General features: G+C 37.5%; 1 protein-coding gene across 7 annotated transcripts in view; it reads right to left on the bottom strand.

Moving 5' to 3' along the window:
• Positions 1-23888, bottom strand: part of neo1a (neogenin 1a) — a 304905-nt gene that overhangs the window by 6031 nt on the left and 274986 nt on the right. For 4 of the 7 annotated variants that reach the window (XM_056462293.1, XM_056462297.1, XM_056462294.1 and 1 more), the window contains exons 17-28: positions 20217-20449; positions 20005-20143; positions 18105-18212; positions 17822-18016; positions 15302-15334; positions 14842-14904; positions 13047-13185; positions 12699-12934; positions 12031-12123; positions 6804-6962; positions 3452-3700; positions 1177-1301 (exon numbers count right to left, since the gene is read on the bottom strand). In XM_056462293.1, coding sequence (XP_056318268.1) covers positions 1177-1301; positions 3452-3700; positions 6804-6962; positions 12031-12123; positions 12699-12934; positions 13047-13185; positions 14842-14904; positions 15302-15334; positions 17822-18016; positions 18105-18212; positions 20005-20143; positions 20217-20449 — 1772 coding nt within the window. The remainder of the gene's footprint in view (positions 1-1176; positions 1302-3451; positions 3701-6803; positions 6963-12030; positions 12124-12698; positions 12935-13046; positions 13186-14841; positions 14905-15301; positions 15335-17821; positions 18017-18104; positions 18213-20004; positions 20144-20216; positions 20450-23888) is intronic. The other 3 variants (XM_056462296.1, XM_056462300.1, XM_056462295.1) reach the window with 2 other exon arrangements.

The following is a 23888-nucleotide window of genomic DNA, read 5'->3' as shown; positions in this document are numbered from 1 at the left end:
TTAATATATTGTAATGTGGTGTAGCTGAACAACTAAACTGTATTTTTATATTATATTAGTTTTCTGTTTATTATCTATATCTATACTATTAATATTATTATAATTATTATTTTTTTCATAAGTCGTGTGTTTTGGAGCTCTTAGCCAGGTTACTGTTGTAAATGAGATCTGGATCTCAATGGGTTTTTTATCTGGTTAAATAAAGAAACATACAGGATGATATATAGGCAATTCATATTTTAGGGTTGGAGTATGATAGGCGTTACTAAAACACAATGTGATGGGTAATTTAATGAATAATAAGCCAGAGCTGTATCCTTGTCTATTCAGGTCTATAACCTTCAATGTGCTACGGTTGTGGCTCTGATTGGCTGGTCTGAGTATTTCAGAAACTGAAAATTTACTGGGATTTTCATGCGCAACTATCTACGAGTTCTAAAAAAAAGGTAAATGTTCAATGAGTGCCAGTTCTGAAGGTGTAAATACACTCTTGCTGACTTTTTTTTTTTGTTGAATCAAATGAACTTTTCTAGTCATCTCAACTTACATCAATTAAACTGACTAAAATATTAAGTTAAACTTTGCATAACTTAACAAAATTTAGTTGAAACTCTGATTAACTTATTAAAATAAGTTAAAGCAACATAAAACATTGGTTGTTCCAAAGGTTTTTTTTTACAATGTACTGGTTTGAGTTGAAGGAAAAGCATCAATAACTATTTGTTTTAACCTGAAGTTCAGAGGAACGATTTGAATAAACACTAAGACAAAATCTCCATCAATTGCATGATGTTTCCAAGACCGAAATATCTTAATGTCTCCAGCAAATCTCAGAAAAATATGTCCAGCAAAAATTGAATCTACTTCAAAGTTCTCAAGACAAAAGGGTATTAGCAAGGTGCACCTAATGAAGTGGTCAGTCAGTGTACTTATGTAATATAATAATTGAGGTTTCTATAGCTTATAGAGCATGGCACTTATAACAGCAAGGCCATGAGTTTGATTTATCACAATACAATTATTTTGTGTGTGTGTGTATATATATATATATATATATATATATATATATATATATATATATATATATATGAATTGTACAAATACAGTGAATAATATTCATGTTTTCTATTGTCACTGTGGTACATAAAAATATAGCAACATAGCAGAAATACTCACGCTTCCTGCATCTTCATGAAGTCTGCAGCTATCTGAGACATCCGGCGCATTTGGAACTATGACAGGCATAGGAGTTCTCGTCCTTCCCAAAGTACCAATAGAGGCTGTTTTAACTGAGTGAGGCCCTAAAACAAATCACATCAGTCTGTTTATTATTCTCCCTTTCAAAGAGAGTATCAAAAACGGTATCATATATATAAACCAATTTTGAAATACATTTATAGAGCATCTGACCACTATTCAGTAGCTCACCTGAACATACCATTCGAAACACCACCTAAACCTGGTATACCACCTGTAACACCTAGACATAAAAAACTTGCCCAACCCAAACTAAACATTAGTTGCTACCTATTTTCTTATGGTCATAAACATACAGGGCCATTACTGTTTTTTTGTAACCAATTAAGCCACTCAATTGTCAAGAATTCTTATTTGTACACTTAAAAAAGTCAACAATGCAAATAAACCATCTAGATGTGTACATGTATTCCTCCAAACATTTTATTGTTCACATTATTGTCCACTTATTTAAATGCCCTTTGCCTTGTGTTGATTTGCATACATGTATGTACCCTGAACTCATTCTGATTAACTCTAAACTCTTCCACAAGGTTCTGTTTCAGGTCCTTTTATATTCTCAAAGTATATATGACCTTTAGGCTCTGTGTTTTCTATAAATATTTCTTATACAATACATGCCTTACCTGTGTACCAATAGAGGCCCTTAAACAAACACGTCTTTTCTTTCTTCCTTTTAACCATGAAACACTGTATTTCTTGTCATAAAAATTAACCAACTTTGAAATTCATTTTAGAGCATTTGTAGTTTAAAAGCTATAGCCAAGGCACTGTTCTGCCATTAGTTTGTTTTCTTTTTTTTTAATGACAGTGTTATTATTTTTCATTAACTCTAAACGGTGGTGTTCTGTTTCAGGACCCTTTTATATTTTCAAATATAATACACCGGCCACTTGATTAGGTACACCTTACTAGTACCGGGTTGGACCCTCTTTTGCCTTGAGAACTGCCTTAATCCTTCATAACATAGATTCAACAAGGTACTGGAAATATTCCTCAGAGATTTTGGTCCGTATTGACATGATAGCATCACACAGTTGCTGCAGATTTGTCGGCTGCACATCCATGATACGAATCTCCCGCTCCACCACATTCCAAAGGTGCTCTATTGGATTGAGATCTGGTGACTGTGAAGGCCATTTGAGTACAGTGAACTCGTTGTCATGTTCAAGAAACCAGTCTGAGATGATTCACACTTTATGACATGGTGCGTTATCCTGCTGGAAGGAGCCATCAGAAGATGGGTTTACTGTGGTCATAAAGGGATGGACATGGTCAGCAACAATACTCAGGTAGGCTGTGGAGTTGAAACAATGTTCAGTTGATATTAATAGTCCAAAGTGTGCCAAGATAATATCCCCACACCATTACACCACCGCCACCAGCCTGAACTGTTGATACAAGGCAGGATGGATCCATGCTTCATGTTGTTGATGCCAAATTCTGACCCTACCATCTGAATGTCGCAGCAAAAATTGAGACTCATGAGACCAGGCAACGTTTTTCCAATCTTCTATTGTCCAATTTTGGTGAGTCTGTGTGAATTATAGCTTCAGTTTCCTGTTCTTAGCTGACAGGATTGGCATCCGATGGGGTGTTGCTGCTGTAGCCCATCTGCCTCAAGGTTGGATGTGTTGTGTATTCAGACATGCTCTTCTGCAGACCTCGATTGTAACGAGTTGTTATTTTAGCTACTGTTGCCTTTCTATTAGCTGGAACCAGTCTGGCTGTTCTCCTCTGACCTCTGGCATCAACAAGGTATTTGCGCCCACAGAACTGCCGCTCACTGAATATTCTCTCTTTTTCGGACCATTCTCTGTAAACCCTAGAGATGGTTGGGCATGAAAATCCCAGTAGATCAGCAGTTTCTGAAATACTCAGACCAGCCCTTTAGGCATGGCACCAACAACCATGCCATATTCAAAGTCACTTAAATCACCTTTCTTCCCCATTCAGATGCTCGGTTTGAACTGCAGCAGATCGTCTTGACCATGTTTACATGCCTAAAGGCATTGAGTTGCTGCCATGTGATTGGCTGATTAGAAATTAACATTAACAAGCCATTGGACAGGTGTACCTAATAAAGTGGCAAGTGAGTTTTCTACAAATAGTTTTATAATACATGCTCTTTGTTTAGACACTACGAAGTGAATAAAAAATATGGATGTAATTATCTGGTGAAAGCGGAACATACCTGTCTGAGACAGCAGTGGAGTGCTGGGCAAAGCTGCTGAGTCATACATTGCGTGAGCCGGGATGGCGGGCACTGCAAAACTCTTGAGTGGGTGTGTAGGTCGAACGTGTGCTGTGGGTGTAGTGAACGCTGGCTCCTCCTCAGCGGCTGAGCTGTGGAAGCTAATGTCTGTCTCTGAAAGGTCAGTGGTGCAAGATGGCTGCCCAGATGGAGGGAGCAGCTCTGCATTTGGGGTGTTCCTTACTGACTCTGTAAGTACAACAGCACATGGGTCATAAAAGGGACACTGAAAACCGAAATCATGAGAAGCCCACTAGGAAACCTTAAAGTCAACATGAATCAGTGTTTACAACCAATGTAGATCTTATAATGTGTGTTTTCAGGGTAAAATGGCATTGTCAAAAGTGGCCTTTCCATAATTCAATTCAATTCAATTCACCTTTATTTGTATAGCGCTTATACAATGTAGATTGTGTCAAAGCAGCTTCACATAAAAGGTCATAGTAATTTGGAACAGTGTAGTTCAGTTTGTAGTGTTTAAGTTCAGTTCAGTTTAGTAGTAGACTGAAGGAGTGAAAATAAAGGCTCATTCACACCAAGCTAATAACTATAAAGATGAGTTCTTAAAGTCATTCTGAATGTAAAGCCAAAGCAGAGTTCAGACCACAAGGATGTAGAGAAACAATATTGTTCAGATTACTTTCAGATTTTTTTTTTCCTGGTAATAATCACTGCCAGCCAGTCAGTGAATATCCATTGAAATATAAAGGGCTTGTGCAATTTAAAGCTGCAGACAACAACGTGAAGAGGCACTGCTTGATGTTAAGCCTACTTTTCAAAGATTACATAAAAATAATGACTATCTAGAAAACAACTGGTTATAGCATGAGAAAGAATGATAACATATTATTGAAGAAATCGCCTTTTTCACAGACAGTCTAACGCACATCCGCTAGAGCGATAGTTGCGTATCGAAACTTCCAGCCGGAGCAATGAAGTCAGATATGCTAGTTTTCACTACCTCTTTGAATGTTTATGGTGTTGTGGACTGACATTCTATCGCTCCACACTCTAAACTTAATAAAGGATATAAGCTTTTCCACAAAAATTACATTTTTAATTACGAAGGTGGGTGACGATCCATACTTTAGCATGGTTTAGGAAAGGCTGTTTACATTTGTGCGAAATGTACCTTTATCATAGCGTACTCTTAGTTTTAAGCCGTTAAGAGATATAAGGGAGGCAACGTATATAATAATGTTTAAATACATGTATAATATGTAAATGTATAATGAATATGCTTAGTAATAAATATTTGATGAGAGGGAACCTGGACCTTTACTATTTCTGTACGTACATGGATGAATATCTTAAGTGAGTGGAATGTATTGTATTCAATGTATTCTTTTCAAGATTTGTATTATACATTACGTAATATACAATTGCTGACATCCATACGTGAGTATATGCATCTATTTACATATACAGTTGAAGTCAGAATTATTAGCCCCCCTGTTTATTTTTTCCTAATTTCTGTTTAACAGAGAAGATTTTTTTCAACACATTTATAAACATAATTTTAATTATGTTTAGGTCCACAACACAAACATCCGCTGTAAATGTTGGCACAGTTTTCGAAAAGGTAGTGAAAAGTAGAGTATTTGATTCCATTGTTGATGTACAACAGTGACTATGATGGCTAAATTTGTTTGATTAAATGAATACATTTTAAAATAAAGATTCGCTGGTCAGATGCGCTAGTAGCACACAGAACACTTCTACAAGGGAATCATGGCGAATGAAAAGCAAACTAAGAATAAATATATTTTTATTCAATTATCAGTGTGGACGCACATATATTTAGTATTATATTTATAGCTATCGCGCATGTTGTGTATGAATCTTAAGAAAACAGGTTCACCAGATGATCTAGTTATGAGAGTAATATTCATTATATGTGTCAATAAATTCTACATAATACTGTCAATACAATGACGTATGAGAATCAAATTTTAACTGATTGACTTGAAGACAGTAAATAGGATGCATTTTGCGTTCATGTTGCCTTTAAAGTGGTAATGATGGTTTTTGGAACATGACCGTTGGGTTGTTGTTGACCAATATAGGTCTACCAGCTCTAACCAACTTGACCAAGATGGTCTACCAGGTTAAAATCAGGTTGGTGACCAAAAGCAGGACTGCATGTTATTGGAATAATCTGACATTGTGATATTTTGTTTTTCTGCAATCTACTGCATTTTGCGACATGAATACGATTTTACCAGATGGCTTAAATAGCTCTATTTGAAAAGAATGGATTAATTTGGATTGACTGAGATAATTCCAGGGCTTTATAGTTTTCTGCAGGGTTAAACAGGTAGAGAAATTGAATAACCAAACGTAAAAAACTGCATATAGTCTTCCTTGTACAAATAATTCAATAAAATAATCTTTATTCAATTTACAAAGGGTAAATTCTCTTGAAATTCTCTCAGCCACAGGCCTTGAAACACATGCTAAAGGATTCTGAACTGTGGCTCCTGGTCAACAATAATCTTGACTCAATATTGCACATCCTGACCACACTACCTGAAAAAAGTCTTGCCCAGTTGTAAGAACAATAAATAATAACTTGACTTCAAGTTGATCATTTGGAAAAGTGGCAGAAGGTAGATTTTTTCAGATGAATCATCTGTTGAACAGCATCCCAATCCACAAATACTGCAGAAGACCTATTGGAACCCGCATTGACCCAATGTTTTCATGGAAATCAGTCAAGTTTGATGAAGGAAAAATCATGGTTTGGGGTTACATTCAGTATAAGGGGTGTTTTTTCACTGCACCATGACTCTATATTCTATACTGTACATTATTTCTGTTAAGTGACAAGACTTTTGTCTAAGCAAAGTCAGAACTTACTGTTAATTAAATAATTAAAGCTCAAGGCATGATCATATTTTATTTTGGTAAAATAAGCTTAATCTAGAGGCCTTTGCCTTTCATATAAGCCGCTACTGATACCAAATTATCAACTAGAAGTCAAGTTATTATTTGTTGTTATTAAAACTTGGATAGGCGACAAGACTTTTGTCAGGTAGTGTATGTGACTATTTCGGATGCGCACATTGGGATACCAATTCTGAAACGATACATCACGGAGCCCTAACAAAATTAATCCACAAAGACCTCAAGTTGTTTTTTTGGTTCAATGTTTGTCATAGAGAGAGTTTCACTAAAATCCCACGGTCACCAACTAATTTCACCTTCACGTTGACAGGAAAACAAGAGCATTTCCCAGGACTCTGAACGACCAAATTTGTGTCCAGGTTTGATGGAGGTCTTGCGCTCTCACCTGTGGACTCTGCCCTGTCTAGATGAGAGATGGGGGTGGCGATGGAGCGCGTGCTGCTCTGGTGGTGGAGATAGCTGCGTGTCGGCGAGGCCAGGCTGCCCAAGTGATAATGATGGTGATGGTTATCGAGGGAATGGATGGGGTGAGCACTAATCACAGCTGTGAATGGACACAAATAATAGAGCGCCATGGTTTAGACCTCGCACACAAAAGCTATGGGATTATGGCGAGCAGCATGGTGCGTCTAGAACATCTGCTCATGCAAAACAAACAACAACACAGATTGAAAGACATGATATATGTTAATACGGTAAAGAATTTTGTAAAACTAAAAACATACTCTAGACAAGTGCCAGTGCTCTGGCGGCTAGAAACCTCAGTACTTACCCCTTGTGTGCTGTTAGGGATGTTTTTATCCACTCTGGGGTGATTTTGAGCCTTAATTTAGCAACAAATTCAGCAAATGGAAGGATTTTTTTTTTTGGTGACAAATCTTATTTTGACACATATTTTGGAAAAATGCTTTGAAAAATAACAATGAACTCTGGGGAAATTTGCTACCCTTTTGTTATGTTTGCGGCTGTTTTGGCCCCATTGACTATTATACAGCTACAATGGAAGTCAATTGGCCAAAAATAGCCACTAACATAAAGAAAGGGTAGTCAATTTAAAAAATACATAAGGGTTAACATGGTGGACAGTAATTATGTTTTGTTTTTGTTTTTTTGCTTCACAACTGTATTAGTAAGTATACATTTTAAATATCTGTACTTTATTGGAGGATTTATAATAAAAAAAACTTCTACTATCTAAAACAAAATATTGTACTTTTTACTCCACTACATTTTTTTTTATATTTTAATTTATTTTTTTGGGGTTTTCAGCTTTATTTGGGTAAGAAAGTAGAGAGAATTGACAGGAAAGCATTGAGAGCAGAGTGAGGGGAAGGATCGGCAAAGGACAGTGAGGAGAAGTCGAACTCGGGTCGCCGTGAACACTGGAGTGCATGTGGAGAGCAATTTTTGCTTGCATATTTTTCTGTAATATTAAAAAGTAACTCTTATTATAAAGCACATGTTCATATATAATGAAAATTTAATGTCTAAATGAGTTCAGGGCAGGTCTAACATGATTGGGTAGTTCGGCCATGTGACCATAAACATTAATTTCCTAGTACTGCCGTCTAAATGGAAGGATAATGTCAAAGCTCAGAAATAACAGGTAAGTTTTTGAAGTAAAATTTTAAATAGGCAATACATCTTTTGCATGCATCATCATGAAGGGGTTATCTATACATACATATAAAAATTATATTATTACATTATTTTTTTCTGTTGTCAAACTGCTGATAATTAAAGACGGTCACAATTGTGACTGGTGGTATAACACAGGGAGTCTATGTCTCCCATACGTCATTCTGTGTCAGTCTGTGATGGTCTCACAAAATAAACCTAAAATGGCTAACGTGTAGGTGCAAATGTGGCCCAGTTATCTTAAGACATATGTGGGCCACTTTTGACAAATATTTGGCACAGTATGCTCTGGCTAATGCAGCTGTGAGCCTGAAGTGGCCCAGAGAAAATATTGCAAATGTGACCCAGTTAGTTAAAAACATATATGGGCAACTTTTGGCAAATATTTGGCACAGTAAGCTCTGGCTAATATGGCTGTTAGCCTATAGTGGCCCAAAGAAGATATGGCAAATGTGGCCAGTTATCTTAAAACATATGTGGGCCACTTTTGGCAAATATTCGGAACCGTAAACTCTGGCTATTGCAGATGTGAGCCTTAAGTGGCCCAGAGAAAATATGCCAAATATGGCCCAGTTATCTTAAAACATGTGTGGGCCACTTGTGGCAAATACTTAGCACGGTAAACTCTGGCTAATGTGGCTGTTAGCCTATAGTGGCCCAGAGAAGATATGGCAAATGTGGCCCAGTTATCCTAAAACATATGTGGGCCACTTTTGGCAAATATTCGGAACCGTAAGCTATGGCTACGGTGGATTTGAGCCTATAGTGGCCCTGACAAGATATGGCAAATGTGGCCCAGTTATCTTAAAACATGTGGGCTACTTTTGGCAAGTATTCGGTAGAGTAAGCTTTGGCTAATGTGGCTTTGAACCTAAAGTGGCCCAGAGAAGATATGGCAAATGTGGCCCAGTTATCTTAAAACATATGCGGACCACTTTGCATTTCATGCATTGCAGCAAGAAATACTTTAATTATTACCATTGTTGAGGTACAAGGTCGGATTCTTGAGGTCTGAGTGTGTCTTTACCATTTCTGAACTGTTTATTATTTTTTTTAATTCACTTTTACATGAACATGAACATGAACTGGAGCGGGCCAGTCTAGAGCCATCATTCTATTCAGTAAGTGGTCCGGATGTACTGTAAGTGTAGGTCAGATCTGGGCCAGAATAAAAGTAAACTGTGGCCAAGAATAGGGTCAGTTCTGGTTCATTTGGTTGATTTCTGGCTGATATGTGGTATTGCTTTGGCGTATTTGTGGCCCAGATCTGACAAACAAGAGCAGACCGTGCTAGAGCCATCGTTCCATTCAGTATGTGGACGAGATAAAAGTGTCTGGTGTGGGCAGGATCTGGGCCAGAATAAAAGCAAACTGTGGCACAAAACAGGGTCAGTTCTGGTTCATTTGGTTGAATTCTGGCTGATATATGATATTGCTATGGCTTAACTGTGGCCCAGACGTGCAACAACCTTAATCATAAGGTAACCACAAAACAACATCTAGAGCTCCATCTAGAGCTACTTCACAGGACTCGACACTTGTAAACAATCGCTCCATTGGAATTGCAGCTTGCAGCAACGCCCACACTTGTCGCCTCTACCAAGCTGACCAATCACAGAGCTTGCGCTACACATTGTTGCGACGTTTAGTTACATTTTAAAGAGGTGCACATCAGCGTCGGCATCAGCTATGTGACCGCGCGAAGCTGCCCCAGAGCATACTTGTCCGCTTGCCGCAGAAGTATAAATCAGCCTTAATTCAAATGACTCATTCAAAGTGAGTCTCTGGTAAACGATTCACTGATTCAAAGGATCACTTCAGAGTGTTTCTCAGGTAATCGATTCACTGGTTTTACAAACGGGTTCAGTAAGTGAATGTAGTTTCACGTTTTCACTTGAATTTAAACATTAAGTACTTTGTACTTTGACTCAAGTAAGCTTGAAAAGGAGGACTTTATACTTCAACTAGAGTAATATTTTTTTAGGGTATCTGTACTTTTACTCAAGTGCCTGATTTGTGTATTTTTTCCACCACTGGTACTCGAGGGGGTGATAGTACATGTTATTATTTAGATGTATAACTATAAATGCGTGACTTTTGCTGTTTGCATTCCTGTACTTGGGTAGAGTATGTTTTTGGACTGCATCTACAATAATGGATTCAGGGAACCCATTTTGAAGTTACTCTAAAGAACATTCAACGATTGACATCCCAATATAGGGGTGGACAAACACAGTTCTGCAGAGTTTTGATCCAACCACAATCAAATTTCACTTATCTGTAGCTTTGACTCAAGTAATGTTGAAGGGTATCTGTACTTTTTCCACCACTAGTACTCAAGAGGGTGATAATACATGTAATTATTTAGATGTATAACAATAAATGTATGACTTTAAGAATTAACCGAGATATTCTGTATACAGAGCCATTAACTGTTGGGTTAGAGCCATTTGCATTCCTGTCCTTGGGTAGAGTATGTTTTTGGACTACAACTACAATAATGGACTCAGGGAATGGACTAATTTTGAAGACAACATGTCATTCTAAGAGCATTCAATCATTGACATCCCAATATGGGGTGGACAAACACAGTTCTGCAGAGTTTTGATCCAACCACAATCAAATTTCACTTATCTGTAGCTTTGACTCAAGTAATGTTGAAGGGTATCTGTACTTTTTCCACCACTAGTACTCAAGAGGGTGATAATACATGTAATTATTTAGATGTATAACAATAAATGTATGACTTTAAGAATTAACCGAGATATTCTGTATACAGAGCCATTAACTGTTGGGTTAGAGCCATTTGCATTCCTGTCCTTGGGTAGAGTATGTTTTTGGACTACAACTACAATAATGGACTCAGGGAATGGACTAATTTTGAAGACAACATGTCATTCTAAGAGCATTCAATCATTGACATCCCAATATGGGGTGGACAAACACAGTTCTGCAGAGTTTTGATCCAACCGCAATCAAATTTCACTTATCTGTAGCTTTTACTCAAGTAATATTGAAAATGAGGACTGTATACTTCGACTAGAGTAATATTTTATTAGGGTATCTGTACTTTTACTCAAGTGCCTGATTTGTGTTCTTGTTCCACCATTAGTACTTAAGGGGGTGACGTTACATGTTATTATTTAGATGTATAACTATAAATGCGTGACTTTTGCCGTTTGCATTCCTGTACTTGAGTAGAGAATGTTTTTGGACTAAAACCACAATAATGGATTCAGGGAACCCATTTTGAGGTTGCTATAAAGAACATTAAATGATTAACATCCCAACATAGGGGTGGACAAACACAGTTCTGCAGAGTTTTGATCCAACCGTAATAAAATTTCTCTTATCTGTAGCATTTTAGTAATCCTTAAAGGCCCTGTGAAGTGATTTGAAGTGTGTTTTTTGGTTCAATGTGTGATGTAATTTCAGCTGAAACAAATAGTAGCCTCTTTGTTAAAAACAGCCAATTAAATCTCATTTTTATCACAGCTCTATCAATGAGTGGTTGAGCCCAAGTGCATCAAATTAAAAGCAAATGAGAAGTGTCTTGAAGGGGGCGGGACATGTCAGATAGATACTATTGAGCATTTGATTGGTAAGGAGATTTGACGAGATACTGAAGTATGAGGTGATGTCAAAAAAATAGAACTGATTAATTTAGGTGAAAGAGACGAACCACAAGATTCGGATGTTTATATCTTCTAAATGCGAATTTTGTCACTTTTTGGAGCGCACTACCTTACTGATATCCTTAAGACTAACATACTGATACTAACATCTAAAATAATATATTTTGATTTCATGGGGACTTCAAACTCTAACTAGCTTGTTCAGGTATATTAGATGAGGGTTGGAGTGAAACTCTACAGTACTGTGGTTCTCCAGGACCAAAGTTGGCCAACCATGTCCTACAGAAAAGAGATAAAAGGCCAAATTGAGGATGTCTGGTCCCTGGATCACACACTTACGCTGAGGGGGTTGTGCATCAAAGGGCATCATCATTTTAGGTCTCATCCCCCGACGGCCTGCCAGTGTAGACATGCTGTCCTCTGATTCATGGCCTGCAAATCAGACAGCGACCACCAATCAGACTTAGACAGGCTTACCCACCCAACAGGCTCCCAATATAAGATTTACCAACTTCAGTTGCCAGAAACTGCAGTAGGATTCTACTATTTGGCCACAAGAGGGCAGTGTAAACGCACACATCAGAGCTGTATCAGAGGGCAGCAGCAGATGGATATTCACCATTCATGCCACGAAAACAAAGGAAACAAGGCTGCACATCTTTCCATTTAAGCACGAAACATGCCAATCACAAACAATAGTAAACATGACTTGGAAGCGTCCTTCAGAAGCAGCAGCTGGAATGACGTTATGGATGATGTAGTAGGTGAAGATGGTTTAAAGACCCCATGAATTGGCTACACATTTCTAGTGTTGAGGGTGGTGATCTTACTGAAACCTAATGATGTGGTTCGGCATATCAAAAGATCCTTTGTTAAATAGCCTTAAGTTTACATCATAGTACATCAAAACCATGATTTGTTACGCTTTACTATAGAAAGTGAGAGATCTGGTCTGTCAAACTATTTTATTTATTTATTTCATGGGGTCTTTAAATCAGTGTTCTTACCACGGTAGGAGTTTCGTCTCTGGAGCATAGGATCCATGGAGCAGTCCACCGGAGTGATGTCTTGGGAGGTCCTGGGGATTGGTGTGTCGGTCATGACTGGATTGGGTTCGGGTGATTTGTCTATGGGCTTTAGCTCCAAACGTTCGTGGTGGATCCAGAGGTCTGGTGGTTTGAGATCTTTGGAGTTGCCCTTATACTTGTGGGATCCATTGGCGGATTTGCAGGCGGCCCTTTTCCTGGAGATCATATCAAATGGTTTGAGGGAAGCTCGTGGCTAACACATTTATGCCAGGACTGAGGACTAGGACTGTTCATGTGAGATTTGAACAGGAACACTGGGGAACTTACTTTTTCTGTTGTGTTGTGGTACGACGTGTACACAGGAAGGCGGCAACCACCACCACGATGATGGTAAACACACCCACGGACACAATGATGACAATAACCAGGATGTGGTTATCACCAGTGCCAGACATGTCTGGTTTCCCTGAAACATGGAAAATCTATGGTCATAATGTTCATATGGGGGAAAAGTCAAACTTTGAATGTTGGTCTTACAAATTTTTGCATGAAAGTTTCGAATGTCAAAACATTCGGACAAAAACAGAAGCCGTTGGTTGAATGCTGCTACATGTATGTGGCTACACTACTGTACAGCAAAGTTTTTCTTTTTTTCAAGGTCATAATATGTAGCTGAAGCCTGGCAACAGTGTCAAAGTGTTTTACTAGGTTGGTATGAAGGTGTTGCTAGTTTAGTGCAATGGTTGCTTGGGGTAAATATGTGATTGTCAGACACTGAAAAGCTGTTGCTATTCATCTTCATTCAAAGGGGTGTAGGGTAGGGTTCATTCACAGGTAGGGTGCTGCTAGGATAAGGAAGGTGTTGCTTGATATTGGACTTATTTTCAGGGACTACTGAGAATTTGTTTTACAGCGTTTGCTTGCTGAATGGTAGGACTAAGATGAACTCTACTAGTTGCATTTAGAGCAGGGGTGCCCAAACTCAGTCCTGGAGGGTCGGTGTCCTGCATATTTTAGTTCCAACCTCAATTAAACACACCTCAACCAGCTGATCAAGCTCCTTCTAAGCATACTAAAACTTCCAGGCAAGTGTGTTGAAGAAAGTTGTAGCTAAACTATGCAGGACATCGGCCCTCCAGGACCAAGTTTGGACACTCCTGGTTTAGATTGCAGGGTGGTTAAAAGACACTGCTAGGGTCTTGATTTGTTGTTGGTAAGGTGTTGTTCAAGAGTTGATAGTTGAGGGTGGTTGCTGCTCACGATTAAGGAGTGGATCATATATCACTGCTAAGCTGTAGCAAGGTGTTTATTGGAGTATTAATATGTTGCTGGTATATTGCTTAATTGCTGCAAGAAACTGGTAGGGTGTGTTATTAAGAGATATATAGATTGTTTTTACAGCCCAATCATTAGATCAGGGTTCACTAAACTTGTTCTTGAAGGGCCAGTGTCCTGGAGAGTTTAGCTCCAACTCTAATCACACATACCTTTACAAGGTAATCAAGGTCTTACTAGGTGTACTTGAAACTTCCAGGAAGGTGTATTGTAAGAAGTTGGAGCTAAACTTTGCAGGGACACCGGTCCTCCAGGACCGAGATTAGTGACCCCTGGGTTAGACAGTCAAACATGTAACCTGAAGATTGTAGCTGGGGGAATGATTATCAACCACTCTCTTCCACTTTCGATTTCTGAGGTGTGTATGAGTGTGTGCATCTAGATGGGTTAAATCACAAATTCTGAGTATGGGTCACATCACTTTACTAGCTATGCTTCCATCCACCTATTTGTATGTGCATTTTGGAATACTGCATAAAAAATACTTAACAGAAACGCCAAGATGCACATACATTTTGGAATATGTGAATAAAAATCTTATGTGCACAACTGAGTAGCATAAATGTTTTATCTGGAAAGAAAAAATGTGCATAAACTATGATGAAAACACATTTACAGAATAAATGCTAGGTGTTTGAGACACTAGAAGAGCACTGGCTGTTATAGAATTGCTATGTAATATAAAGAACAGTACTATGGTGTGTTTTTGGTTGTTTTACTGATACATAGCAAGATATTTCCAGGGTGTATAAAAAAGAATAATAATAATAAAAAAAACAGCCATTACCAGCTGATCCAAAGCCGTGCTCTGGTGCAGAAGGTCTTCCTGGTTTCACAGATGTGCCTGGAGCTACGAGAGGTCAGATAAAAATAATTGGAAAGTGGCACATTGGAATCTCCAACTCTCAAGTAAAGTTTACACCAAGAAAAATGTTCCAGTTATTAGAAAATAACAAGCAATTTACACATATAAACCAGCAGCTGTCCTTCAGAGAAAAGTGTGGCACTCATCTTTTGGACCAAAACGTGCTTGGAAAAGACTGTTAGTAGTATGAGGTTTAGCCACATGTGCGTGTTGCTGATAAACTCTAAGTAAATGGCAGTCAGGTAAACAAATAAGATGTTTTCCTGCCTATACACCAGCTGGATTGTATCGTGACTGCTGATGAATTTCAGCATGCAGGGAAAACAAGCTGCTCACTTCAATTTGAGGACATTAGTGGAATAAGAGAAGAGAGAGCAATTACCTTGGTCATTAGCCATTTTGTCAGAGGATTCAGCTAGCAGGACAAAGCAGAAGGAGAGGAGACAGGTTAGAGGGAGAGAGGCGTGCAGTCGGAGCTAAGCAGGAGCCGGTGTGAAAGATCAGCAAGGTCAGGGTAAACGCAAAAGAATTAAGCTTCAGATCAACTTTCAAAGTAGCATATGTGTACATGTTCACCACAAAAGATTAACAGAACAACATAAATTCCAACACAATGGCTCAGCAATTTGTGGCTATTTTACATTAGTGGCTAATCCATATAAATTCACATAATCTCAATGACTTGGGAAAGATCTGCTCACGTCCCAGAGAGGTTTACATTTAGGGCCATACCTTCTACAAATTGCACATTTTGATAGGATTTCATATGAGTTAGCCACTATTTTGAGTATTAATTTTAGATCAGGTGAATTTCATTGCTGAAACTCTGGTCTTGGTCAGGGACAGGCAACTTCGGTCCTGAAGGGCCACTGTCCTGCAGAGTTTTGTTCCAACACTTCTCAAACACACCTGAACAAGCTAATCAGTGTCTTCATGATCACCAATAAGCTACAGACAGGTGTGTGTGATTAGAGTTGGAGCTAAACTGTGCAGGACAGTGACCATTCAGGACCGAAGTTGCCCATCCATGGTCAAGGTCAATTCCCTTGAGATGTCTGCTTTAGACATGGGACCCATCCACTTGGAGTTACAGGCCTGGATCTTACCTTCCTGCAGAATTCAGCTTTAACTCTGTTCAAACAAACCTGAATCAATTAATTAGTACCTGAAGCAGCACTTGATAATAGAGACAGGTGTGTTTGGTCAGGGTTGCAACTGAAATTTTCAGCAAGGTAGCTCTCTAGAAACAGGGTTAGTGACCCCTGGGTTAGCTTATAACCCTACTTTAGTTCCAACATAGTTGCCTGCAGGTTTCAAAGAAGTCTGAAGGACTCGATTACTTTGTTTAAGTCTGTGTAATTAGGGTTAGATCTAAACTATGCAGAGCTGCGGCCATCCAGGAACAAGGAACTGAGTTTGACACCCAGGCCCGTAGTTGCCCATCGCTGGTCTAGGTCAGGGGTGTCAAAGTCAAATTCTCTTGAGGTGTCTGCTTCAGACATGGGACTCATCCTCTTGGAGTTACAGGCCTGAATCTTGAAGTAATCGGAGGCACTAAAAGTCAGCTCCTGAAATTGATGGGTTAGCCCAGGGGTAACCAACCCTGTTCCTGGAGAGCTACCTTCCTGCAGAATTCAGCTCCAACCCTGTTCAATCACACCTAAACCAATTAATTAGTATCTGAAGCAGCACTTGATAATAGAGACAGTTGTGTTTGATCAGGGTTGCAACTGAAATTTGCAGCAAGGTAGCTCTCAGGGAACAGGGTGGGTTACCCCTGGATTAGCCTATTTCCCATGACTAGGTAAATGACCCAGGGTTTAGTTCCAACCCTAGGTTTCAATCAAGTCTGGAGGACTTGATTACTTTGTTCAAGTGTGTTTAATTAGGGTTGGAACTGAACTGTGCAAAGCTGCGGCCCTGCAGGAACTGAGTTTGACACCCCTGCTCTAGATGATCATGGTTAAAGGCCTGGAATACTTCAAATGAAGTCAAAGAACAAATTGAAATGACTTAACTTTTGGCAGTTCAACACGGCTCACCAAATCAAACTTTTAGGGAAGTTTGTTTAGACTCCTAAACACTTTTGATCTATCGGGTCCATAACAACTACTCAATTGTTGGTAGTGTTCTGGAACCTGTCAAATTAATATTTTAAATATGCAGGGGGTCACAGACCAGATAAGAAGCACCACCATGTTATAAAGTTCTAAACACTGTTTCATTCGATGTCTGCAAGTAGGCATGGGACAATAACCAGTTTACCTCAGTTTGGAAAGTCACAGTTTTAAAAATTGCTAAAAATTTCTGTCATACATACATATATATATATATATATATGCATGTTGTCAAACATTCATTTATTAATTTATTTAGGGCAACAGTATATCCAGCAGACCATCCATGCCAAAATCTACTGGTCAGCCCATGATTCAACAAACCTTTGAAAAACAAATGATTTATGCACCTACATCCAAACATGATATGGACCTGAACAGTGCAGTGGTTTACTTATATCCAACAAAAATTTGTCATTTTTTATCCAGACATTTAAAAAGATCTTTTTTTTGTGGTAGTTATCACAATACTATGAAACCGTGATATTTTTATCCAAGGTTATCATACCATCAGAATTTTCTACAACAAAAAGCAATGTGATGATGTGGTGTGCTGCGGTGATGCTTCTCGACTGGAGAAATCATGACAGATGTTTATAAAATTGTATTTCTTTCTGTACTCAAACAAAGAGTGAAAAAGACCTTCATTTGGAGTCTACCGGGTCCTTAAGCTACTTAAGATAAGCCTGTTGGTTATAACAGCACCTCATTATATGATTTGGATTCATAACTCTACATATGCTGGTCTTTTTAGCAGGTTATAATTCACAAACCAGCTGGTTTACCTTTGGGAGTGCGGAACTGGACCGCTTCCGACATGGGACCCATGCCCTTGGAGTTCCGGGCCTGGATCTTAAAGTAGTAGGTGGTATCGAGGGTCAGCTCCTGAATTTGATGGGTTAGCCTGTTTCCCACGACTGGCTCAATGACCCAGTCATGAACCTCTGCCTTCACATCAGTGCTGTAATAAATGATGTAACCTGGAAAAGACAGAGCAGTGTGTTGATGAGTAAAAACAGGACACAACATGTGTTAATTCCCATATTTGGTACTATATTTTTAAGTCACCTGTAATTTTGCCATTGGCTTCTGATGGAGGCTGCCAGTTCACAATGATAGTTCTTGGTCGTCCCTCTTTGCTCACTACAGTCACATCTTTCGGCGGAGAACTTGGGACTAGAGTGAAAGATAACCGTTATGCTGATTATTTTTGGTTCTTCAATCTGATTGGCTGAAAGCCAGATATTCTGGTGATTTGTTTTATTTTGGTTAGAATAAAATACGTTTATTTTTTTAAAACCATTTAAGGTCAATATTATTTGCCCCTTAAGCAATATATATTTTTCGACTGTCTACAGAACAAACCATAGTTTTACAATGATTTGCCTAATTACCATAACTTGCCTAAGTAACCTAGTTAAGCCTTTAAATGTCACTTTAAGCTGAATAGTATCTCGAAAAGTATTTTATCTACTCCTATTATAACTATTAAAACTATTACATTTAAAAATATGCTGAAAAAAACTACCCATTACACAGAAATTGGGGAAATAAATATAAAAGAATACAAATTTAACAGCAGGGCTAATATTTCTGACTTCAACTATATATACATATGAAGAGTTCAGATGCAAAAACCTCTAAATGCCCTCTGAAATTTCAATAGAAAGTGAACATTTTTCTCAGCCTCCTGTGTTTGTGTTGAGTTATTTAACTTTAAAGACCAAGAAAAGGACTTATCCTGTGGCATAAAAGTGAAATTACTGGACCTACACACAGCCTGATAAAAATGCTCATTTTAGAAGAAAATTTCAAATGGCATTTAGAGGTTTTTGCATCTAAACTCTTCATATATGACTTGCGTAGCATCTTTATATTGTTGTTTGTTATATAGTCTTGTTAAATAAACGGTATATTATGCAAATAATATTAGTATTTAATTGACAGCTTACGTTAGATTGTTGATAGACTGTAGTCTAAGTGTGTAAAATTGTTGTAATATAATATCTGCTTCACTTTGGCATCTGTGGGCTTAATATTGGTGAAGTTTTGGATGCGGTAAACTCATACAAACAGAAGACTGGTGATTTATTGATTTTGTTTTGTGCCATTCAAAGTTATAATCCAGAGTACATGCATTCATGATCAAGATCCCAATACAATGAAAAAATGAAGCATTTATTCATTACTACCTCTAAGTGATGTTTTGGAATTTAAAATGGAGGCTTTTCTCAGCTGTTAAGCTCTCAACTTTGAATCCATGATGGAAGGAAGTCATAGTTTAAACAAGTATTCTTTCATTCACACATTTTTTTAAAATAAACTTGTGTCATCGAGCTGTTAAAATCCAAAAATCACATTAATATTGTGCGATACGGTGTGTATAGACACTTATAGCTGAATCAGCACTTTGATAGACAGACATTTTTCACTATTACTCGTTTGATGCTGCATTTTTAAAACAGAACTCATCCATTCATTCTGCTTTGGCTTTGTTCCTTATTTATCAGGGGTTGCCACAGCGGAATGAACTGACAACTATTCTGGCATATGTTTTACACAGCGGATGCCTGTCCAGTTGCAACACACTCAACGGCCAATTTTGTTTACCCAATTCCCCTATAGCACATGTCTTTGGACTCTGGGGGAAACCAGAGCACCCAGAGGAAACCCACACCAAGAGAGGGGAGAACATGCAAACTCCACACAGAAATGCCAACTGGCCTAGCCGGGACTAGAAGCAGCGATCTTCTTGCTGTGAGGCGACAGTGCTAACCACTGAGCCACAATGCCTATTAAAACAGAACATTCCTAATAACGGAATCAAAGTTCTACAAGACCAAAAAAAAAAGAAGATATTTAGCATTCTCTCTTTTGAGAAACATTCATAAACATTTAGTAGAGCATGGAAAAGTATGTTTAAATCAACATCAGGGTCTATGGGTTCTGTCAAACCTAGAACACTTACTTGACTCAAAAGTTGTCCCGTGTGCAGTCATACTCCAGGTACTGGTCCTCCGACCTTTGGTCACCATAACCGAAAACTCATACAAGGTATTGGGCTTTAGACCCGTCACCGTATGAATTAGCGTGGTGGTATTAGCCACCTAAAATGAATAAGTCGTATTAGTGGAATAATAATCCACATCTTTATCCACGTCCAGATTCTGTTAGCCATACCTTAAACTTTGTGTTTGCGGGTATGTTGGTCTTCCAGCGCACTGTATAGTAGCGCGCGTCTGTGATCTTCTGGTTCTTGGGCAGCGAGTTGTCCGCCCAGGTGACTTTGATGGTGCTTTGGGTCAGGACGGATGCCTGAACGCCCACAGGAGGCAGCATGGGTATAGGGTCTGGTACTGGAGTGTATGGAGCATGGAAAAGTTCGTACAAATCAACGTCAGGGTCTATGGGGTCTGCAAGCAATTTACACAATGTTCCATGGCAAAAAGAAAAAGGTGAACGGAAAAAAGGTGAGCGCGATTGCACGTAAAAGGAAGGGAGACACGTAATAAAAGTGGAGAATGGGTTAATGGGGTTAAAATGGGAGGGAGGAGGGGAGGAGTATGAAGGCGGGATTGGGAAGGAGAAAGAGAGAAAATATTGGATTAGAACAGAGTCAAAACACCATCCAGAGCTATAGAGAACTACATCTACAATGAGTCAAGGAACTACACCAACACAGGTTTCTCTACTGGCTACATTACAGATATAGGTGGAAACGATAATACAGGACATAGAATTTCAAACCTCTAAGAGTTAGGGTGGAACTGCATGGGAATTGTTAAAAATTGAAAAATCTAATCTGTAGGAAAATTCAAGCAGCGTCAACTTAATATTTAGTAATTAGTTCACTTGAATTGTTCTTTTTTCAGTTGCTTTAAACTTAAAGTAACACAATTTTTTTTGGAAATAGTCTCATTTTACCATTTTTTAAATCCATTCAGGTGATCCTAGACTGTGGCAGGAGCACTTTTACATTAGCTTAGCATAGATTATTGAATCTGATTCATTAGCATAGAAAATAGCAGTTTTTAATTTTCCATCAGTCTTAGTACACAACGTAACTACTGAAGAGTGAATCTTTATAAGAAAATAAAAATTAATATAACAAACTATTAAACAAATTTTTTTGATTGAGATGCTAATATTCTAATCTGATTCAATGATTTATGCTAAGCTAAGCTAAAAGTGTTCCTGGTAGACCCGGAGATCAGCAGAATAGGTAAAAAAAAAAAAAAAAGTAAATGTATAAATGACAAATAGGTAAAACTCAACTTTATAACTATAGGAGTGTTGTAAAATGACCGTATTTTCAAAATAAAAGTCTAGTGTTCCTTAAAGCCCAACTTTAATATAGACTAGATTGAGTTTATTAGTCCAGTCAACATCAAAACAACCATATAATCCTTGTAAAGTTAACTCAAAAGAATCTTTCTTGAGTTAGATGCTAATGGTCTAATTCGATTCAATGTTTTATGCTAAGCTAAGCTAAAAGTGCTCCTGCTCGACCTGGAGATCACCAGAATGGATAAAATGGTGAATGTGCGCATAACAAAGTGGTAAAACTCAACTTTTTAACAATAGGAGAGGTGTAAAACTAGCATATTTTCAAAAACCATGGAGTGTTCCTTTAACTTCAACTATAATATCACCTAGATTGGGTTTATTAGTCCAGAAAACAATCATGTAATGTTCCTAATGCTCACTCAAAAGACTCTTTCTTAAGTTGGATTCAGTTTTTAATTGTCCATCAGTCTTAGTACACAAAGTAATTACAGAAGAGTCAAGCTTTAAGAGAAAATAAATAATAATATAATACAAATTATTAAACATTTTTTAAAGTGAGATGCTAATGGTCTAATCTGATTCAATGATTTACTGTATGCTAAGCTAAGCTAAAAGTGCTCCTGCTAGACACAGAGATTGGCAGAATGGATAAAATGGTAAATATATGAATAACAAAATGATAAAACTAAACTTTATAACTATAGGAGAGTTGTAAAATAAGCCTATTAAGCCTAAGTGTAGTGTTCCTTAAACCCCAACTATAATATCTGCCAGATTGGGTTTATTTGTCCAGTCAATGTCAAAACAATCACGTAATGTTTTTAAAAGTATATTTTTACAAACTTATTTCTTACCTACTGTAAGCCAAGCACTGATATTAGCTTAATCTAGATATTTTACCTCTTTTTAGCCATTTTTACATTGTAATTAAATGCAATACACCTCACATTTATTTAGGTCAACTGAATTATCAGTATTACTTCAAGGCCACAAGAATTTAGCTACAGAAAAAGGGGTTTAGATCTGTTATTGCTGCACAAATGTGCTTACAGCAACAACAAAAAAAGCTTTTCATTTTTCTTTCCCATCTATTCAAGTTTACATTCAATGACCTTGTCTGAGTCGATAGATTTTTTCTTTTTATTATTTTTGATAATTCTCCTTCTTCATATCAAGCCAAATCTTTCAAATAATTTCAGTGTAGGGTGCAGCTCAGTATTGCTGATATGATAGTGTCAAATACCAACGTTTCAGAAGCCTGATCCATTTATAGATTTAAAGCTGTTTGCCTGCCTTAAATCAGCCGTTTTCCTGAACGCTTCCTCCAAAGAATAACAATTCTCAGAGGAAAAATTGTGTGAAAATAAGAAAACATTCTTTCAGGCTTGAGCGTTTAAACTGTTTTCATATGGCAAAGGGGAAAAACAGGTTATTTTCCACATAAATGAAGCAGCGCTCTTTCGTACAACCCCATAGTGAGCACTATGTGAGCTTGAGCTTGTTTTCTAGAAAATGTAAATGGAATTGGTGTCCAACTAGTCTGTAATGCCCCCCCAAAAACCACATAAACTACAAAGTACTCGTTACCATACAGCATACTCATCATTTCCTCTGGTACAGGCAAAGCTGGTACATTTACCTGCTATTGCACATTAAAATGACACAGTGTTTTATGGTAGAAGGGATGTTTATGTATGAAGGAACGGGGAAGGGAGGAGATAAACTCTGCTGGAGGTCTTCAAAACCCCCTGAAGCAGCTTTTCCTTCAGTTCAGGTAAAGGTGAACTGGGAGGAATAAGAAATGCCATGTTCTATAATGCATGCTGGGAGGTAATAAGAATGTACCATTGATCAAGACGGGGGTGAGAAATCATCCAGAAAAGTGTCCAGCTTCAGTTTTTACAGTGTGAATCGTGTTCTTGGCCTTAATGTAATGTTTTGCTTATGTTATGGACTTTAATTGGCGTAGAAACAATATTTAATTTAATGAATAGAAAAAACTACAATATTAATAAAACAAAAAGAGAATAAATCATGATTTTGTTTTACATTGTACTTATGTATTCTACTGTATATACACTACCTGTCAAAAGTCTTGTCACCTTACAAGTTTTAGGAACAATTTATAACTTGACTTCTGGCTGATCATGTGGTATCAGAAGTGGCTTATATGAAAGGCAAAGGCCTCTAGATTACACTTATTTTATCAAAATAAAATATGATCATGCCTATATATATATATATATATATATATATATATATATATATATATATATATATATATATATATATATATATATATATATATATATATATATATATATATATATAATGTTAATATATATCTAATGTTAATATATATATATATAGAGTTATATATATATATATATATATATATATATAAAACGTTATATATATATATATATATATATATATATATATATATATATATATATATATATATATATACATATATATATATATATATAATGTTAATGTTTTAAAAGAAGGCTGCATTTATATGATTTTTTGGAGTTCAAATAAATCGGATTGTACAAAAATCAC

Source organism: Danio aesculapii, chromosome 7, assembly GCF_903798145.1.
Source record: "Danio aesculapii chromosome 7, fDanAes4.1, whole genome shotgun sequence".
In the NCBI taxonomy this organism is placed as follows: domain Eukaryota; kingdom Metazoa; phylum Chordata; class Actinopteri; order Cypriniformes; family Danionidae; genus Danio; species Danio aesculapii.
Note: the sequence above shows the minus strand (reverse complement) of the source record. Positions and strands in the feature narration are given on the sequence as shown.